This window comes from Rissa tridactyla, chromosome 8 (assembly GCF_028500815.1).
Source record: "Rissa tridactyla isolate bRisTri1 chromosome 8, bRisTri1.patW.cur.20221130, whole genome shotgun sequence".
Taxonomy (NCBI): domain Eukaryota; kingdom Metazoa; phylum Chordata; class Aves; order Charadriiformes; family Laridae; genus Rissa; species Rissa tridactyla.
In genome coordinates, this window is record NC_071473.1 from 31,868,362 (window position 1) to 31,874,474 (window position 6,113).

General features: G+C 40.7%; 1 protein-coding gene across 3 annotated transcripts in view; it reads left to right on the forward strand.

Annotated features, from left to right (window-relative positions):
• SLC25A24 (solute carrier family 25 member 24) overlaps window positions 1-6,113 on the forward strand; it is a 45,341-nt gene that overhangs the window by 19,461 nt on the left and 19,767 nt on the right. For 2 of the 3 annotated variants that reach the window (XM_054211015.1, XM_054211016.1), the window contains exons 9-10: window positions 416-566; window positions 1,244-3,731. In XM_054211015.1, coding sequence (XP_054066990.1) covers window positions 416-566; window positions 1,244-1,422 — 330 coding nt within the window. In that variant the 3' untranslated portion in view covers window positions 1,423-3,731. Of the gene's footprint in view, window positions 1-415; window positions 567-1,243; window positions 3,732-4,420; window positions 4,505-4,965; window positions 5,486-6,113 lie in introns of those variants that run through there. The other variant, XR_008467955.1, reaches the window with a different exon arrangement.

The window sequence follows — 6,113 nt, forward strand, 5'->3', positions numbered from 1 at the left end:
ATCAGCAGAATTCCTTGAGCAAATGTTTTTGAAGCACTATGGAAGTTCTTTTCTAGGGTTTCTGCATGCGGTGAGGTGCGCAGCTGTGAGAGCTTTTGTTGAACCAGCATGCTGAGTTGTGTTCCCCTCCTCCTCCCCCGCAAAGTATTAACAGGTTTAGAGCATGGGCACTGTTCCTGCTGCTGGATCTCTTAAAGATTTCTCTTCTAGGCACTAACTACTATAGTCTGGTTAAAGTCCTTACCCATGTGCTAAGACGACCTGTGCACTTGAGAAGTAAGCACATAGGACTGGCATAGTGAGATTGGTGCTTTTCAGGACTGAGCCTATAAGATTTCTTATGAATAAAGATGTATTTGTTTACTTTCTTGAATGCAGATCTCTTGTCTTATTATTTATTTTTATATCTTGGCAGCTCTTAAAGAGTACATGGCTAGAACACTATGCATCAAGCTCCGCTAACCCAGGTGTTTTTGTATTGTTGGGATGCGGTACTGTTTCCAGCACGTGTGGGCAGTTAGCCAGTTACCCTCTTGCTCTTATCAGAACGCGCATGCAGGCTCAAGGTGAGTCCTGTTGTACTGAGAATGTTTCTGTGTGGTCACATCGAAATTGTATCATGTGGGATAGCTGTAGCAAGGACATGGGAATAAAAAAAAACAATTTGGAAAACTAAGCACTTACCCAGAAAATTCTTCTTAACATTATTCCCTTCTTATTGCGCCCAACATTGTTCTTCATACCTAATTCAGATGTAACATTTCAGACACTAGTGCTCTGTGTGCTCTGAGAGCCACGTTCCATACAAGACTACTAGACATAGAGCTCCTGTCATAGTCTGGGAGCACTTTTGCAAAAGTTAGATTGTTTCCTAAATTTTAGAGGTAAAATGAAAGGGACTTGCATAATCCTGCAAAAGTAGAGAGCAATGTTTACTCTGGAGGATGTTTCATAAAGACGGTTTCATAGCTGAGATTTTTGCTTGATAGGTTAGTGCACAGACGCAAAAGATAGGAGTCTAGATTTACAAAGGAATGTAGGTGGATAATGCTTTTTGGTGGGATTTAGACACATGGATCTCTCTGAAATGTCTGGTATTAAAGAGATCTCCCCTCTCTGAGGACTCAGTTTTAATCAAATGCCGTAAAGGTGCTGGTAGGCTCACCACCCAGGTGTTTAATACTTGCTTAAGCATTTTAATGTTGTTAGACCTGTTGTATAACACATTATCTTTTTGTTCTAGCCTCAGTGGAAGGAGCTCCACAGCTAAATATGGTCGGTCTTTTTCAAAGAATTATTGCTACAGAGGGAATCCGAGGACTTTATAGGGGCATAGCCCCTAATTTTATGAAAGTGCTTCCAGCTGTCAGCATCAGCTATGTTGTATATGAAAAAATGAAGCAGAATTTGGGAATAGCATGAAATGAAGGAAAAAAGGTGAGATGCTTCTAATGTTGGAAACACCAGAACAAAAATGATTTCTCAAGTAATCTGCTCTCAAAATTAGGGACAGATCTTTGTGGAGAGATGCTGCAACTTCTGAAGTGGGAAGAAACTTTCTTGAATTCTAATTCACCATTTCTGAACAGATACCTATGTTGCACTTTAAAATGTCACTGAGTTAAAAAAAAAATCAAGAAACTATCTTTAAATCAACGATATAATTCTATTTTCAGGAAATCATGTGTATTTTACTCATTGGCTTTTTTTTTGTATTTGTCTTTTCTAAATGTGTGTTTGGCTTGGATCAAACCAAAGGTAGGAGAAACTTATACTGCCTTGATACTGAATACATGAAAGTGACTTTTTGTTTTGTCATGCTGCCTATACTCAAGCAATTCACAGGCAACATTTTGCATGCTTAGAAGTAAGCACTTACTATTGTTATTTTTGAACACTTAATGTTAAGTTTGTAAAAAATAGGATCATAGATGCAGACAAGGATGGAGTAACACATTAAAATGTAGCCCATCACCTTTATCTTCAGGCTAAACTTTTTTTTTTTTATTGTAAAGAGTAGGAGCCTGAGAAACTGCTGTTCCATGGTATCAGAATACCTCAAAAGGATTTACACGGTATTTTTGTAATGCAATCAGTGATTTTCATAACTTGCTTCACTGGACCTGCTTTTCATTGCGCTTGTAACTGTTAGCACCATCACCGGGACAAGCTTTGGGCTACAGCTGCATGTTTTGTAGGATCATAATATACAGGAAGAGAAAAAGCTTGGTTATTTAGATCCGTTCCATACAAGTGCAAGTTACTGTTTAAAAATGGGGTGGTGGATCCAATACTAAGCTGATAGTGATTGTAATACAGCCAGTAGTGGAGCTCATCATAGCTGCCTTGGGGAGAGAAATGCTTCTCATTTTAGACTCCATGTTCTTTCCCTTACTCAGAGGGCTACAGTCCATTATGTGCTTTTAGCTAATAGAGGATTGCATTATTATGTAAAGGTTTTATGGGTTTGTCCTGCAAGATAAATCCTCTTTCCCTCACAGTCTTCTGTCCACGCTGGCTGTGTGTGTGAAATTCAGAGAGTAACATACAGAAGTATTTTGTCCAAGTGACCAAATAGGACTGCTGATCTCAGGTGCCCATCAGATTCCTGTTAATGAAGTGAGCAAAGCACACACAGAGAACTTGTTAGTGCTTGAGAAACAGCTCCTCCTCAAAAAAAAACCAAAGCAGCACTTCCTCAATGTAGAAAGTAGGTATTCCCATGAACAAGTACTTCCAAAGTGACTTCCTTTTTTGTGTGGTGTGTGTGGGGGTGGTGGTGTTGCATTTCAGTTACCTTCAGGCCTGAACACTGAAATAGAGTAACAATTCCTGCCGAACTCATTTGTTACTCTTTCTCTGCTTTCTGCAATGTGTGGTGTCTTAATCTTCGTAAATTCGGGATGATCTTTGTACTTATCTTGACCTTCTAAAAGCAACTGCTTCTAGGCCACTTCCTGCAATTGCGTTACTGAAGGAAGAACTTTGTTCCTGTAAGGTCATTAAGGGTCTCTCTTTTAATTCTCTTTATTTTATTTTTTTTAACAAAAAAATAAGCAAGCAGACATGAACCTCCCTTGTTCTGCATAGAGAAGACTGTTTGGGCTATATTTTTCAAACAGCAATCAGATGCAAATCTGTGTTAAGTGCTTCCATGGCTGGTATTTATTCTCCATAAACTGATATATAACAACTCTGTAAAATTTGTATTGTAAAATGTTGTTCTATCAGACTTCAGAAAACGGCAGCTTTAGCTGTGTCTTTTGGCATTCCCTTTAGGGAAACCTTGGACTTTGCACTTTTTTTAAAAAACAAAAAGTCATTCTATCCAAATCATCCCTATGTATAATGCCTTTCTGATATGAATGTTCCCTGGTTTTGCCAACATTCTTTTACCTTTGTGGGATGTGTGAGATCAGTTCCTAATCATTTTGTTTGGCTGTGACCAATGAGCAAACGTATTGTGTGTGTGTGTGATGCAGAGATGAGTTCAGCAGTGTCTATCTTCTAGACTTGCTCCATTTTGTTTATAGTGTGCAAGTGCCATTATGAGTACTGAAAATTACGGTGATGTTTTCAAATGTTGAAAAGATGGGGTCTTTCAAATTTAATTTTTCATTATGTGCCTTTATGATGACTGTGTTCAATTGTGTATTCTTTGTCTCTTAAACATATGTTTACCTTTTTAACTCTATAAAACTACCGTTTTCTAATAAATGTTTGTTTCCTTATCTGGCTGGAGTGTGCTGATGTTTTTTTTTCGTGGCCTGATAGACAGATGACGCTCTTCATTGCACTATATGTGTAATACTCAAAGTAAAAAATGAAGGTAATTTATCTAAAAATAACCTTGAGACTATCCTATGATCTGCTGTTACATCAATATTTGAAAACCTGGTTTGACATCAGTCAATTGTCATCCTGTTTAAAACTCTAGCTGTCTCATCGCTTAATGGAAGATCACATAATATTTAATATTTTTGCTTGTTCATTGTGGAGCATTACACCATAATTTGCTTCTGTGTATGCTGCATGACACAACTCTTAATAATGACAAACATATTTGCTTGTATTCTTAATATTTATCTTGCTTTGATGTTAATCTTAACTGCTAGTCAAAGGATCAATATAAAATCTTTTCAAGGTAATCGACTTAATTTACTCTGCATGTGTAGCATGGCTATCCCACTAAAAGCATACTCGGTAGCCAGCTTTGACAACTCCTCGTGAGTTTTCCACATCAATCCTTCAAATGTTGAACAGAACTGTAAACAAATTAAAGTGGCTTTTCTTGTCTCTGATTTCCTGCAAATACAGTTCTTGTAATGTAAGATTGAGAAGCTTCCTTTTAAATAACGGATGAGGTAGATGCTCAGTGTGTGATTCCTGTCTAAATGAACAATCTGACATTCAATTCTAGCTGAAGCAAGGACGCTTTTAACTGGAAATTCTCTGCACTTGGAAAGGCTGGGCAGTGAATGATCTTTCTCATGGTGATCAAGCGGTAAGGTGTGCTCTCGAAGATGACAGTTAAATGTCCCCCCATGCCCTCCAAAAAGAAAAACTAAACTGTTACAAAATGTAGCACAGGCATTTAAAATATTGCTTTCAAGTTAGCCTGTTGAGCAACTGAATTCTGCAGTCTTTTTATCAAAGACTGGTTCTGATAAGATGTTTTTTTGATGTATAGGAGATATTACACAGGCAGCATGTATGATATTTGGCTTTTAAAACAGCTTAGATATGCAATGCATGTAGTACCTTTGTTTCTAGAGTGCTTGTAACCGCATGTGGCTTAAGTTTAAATAACATTGAGGTAGCAAGAACACGTAGGCAGGCACCCTGTTTAGGACTCCCTTATAAAAATATTTTTCCTATCATTTTCAAGTTTTTTGTGTGTTGGCCAAGGGCAATAGAATACTGAGTATCTCAACCATTTCTTCAAGCCTCTTTCTTTATTTTTAGTGTATTTACAGAACCACAGAATGGTAGAGGTTGGAAGGGACCTCTGGAGATCATCTAGTCCAACCCTCCTGGCCAGAACAGGGTTACACAGAGCAGGTTGCACAGGAACGCGTCCAGGTGTTCCACCACGTCTCTGGGCAGCCTCCTCCTTTCCCTACCAATACCTGCTGAGACAATCTCTGGTGACATTTCTTCCCAGTCCTGCCCTGGCAGAAGGGATTGAATGGCCAGCCATGTCCCATGCTAGGCATTGGCACTCTCACCTTGTGGGATGGAGGCACGTACCTTCTGATGCGGGTGAGAGCTGTGCCTCATCTTGGGATAATCGGATCACGTGAACAAATTTGAAAAAAGCATGTGTGAAGTGTGGTTTTCAAGCCTTCTGTGTTTCTCCAGTTTAGTTGGGTTTCCACAGGATGGCAAAACCCCACACCTCTGACCTTAGCGAGGCTCAAAGATCAAGCCCTCAGTCTGAAGCAGGACGTGTTCCTCAACTGAATGGTTGGCAAATCTTTTTGAGGTGAGCAATACCTGTTCATCTCCCCGTGGATTTATTTTTTTTTTTTCTCCTTGTACTCATTTTTAGAAATGCCTGTGGTGTTTCCTTTGGAAAAAGATACTGAAACACAAGAGCCTGAGACCACCAGTACTCCCTCAGAACGAAGGTCCATCTGGCCCAATACTCCTGTCCCCAAAGTGGCCAGCCATCAATGTCCCCAGGAGACCGTATGAGCAGCACAAGCCTCCTTCTGCCCAGCCTCAGTGGCTGGGACTGGCCTCCCCTGGGACCCCCACCCCCAGCGTCTGCTGCCAAGGGCCCAGGCGCCGTGTCTCAGCTCAGCCTGGGGCCGTCAGTCCCTGCCGGGGGGATGCTGTAGGTGTGCCCGGCTCTGCCCCTGTCCCCTGGCTGGGCCTGGGACCTGCACTGCAGCGAGCTGCTCTCCTGGATGGAGCCCTCAGGCCTAGGTCAGGACTTGTCAGGCAGAACTCTAGGCATAACACAGCACAATCCCTTCCCCTTCCCTTTCCCCTTCCCCTCCCCAGGAGTTGAATAACAATGAGCCTGTTCTTTGCCTGAAACACCAGGGGATTTTCAGCTCCAAAACCACTTTCAAGGACACACAACACAAAGGTTACAAGTGGAAAAA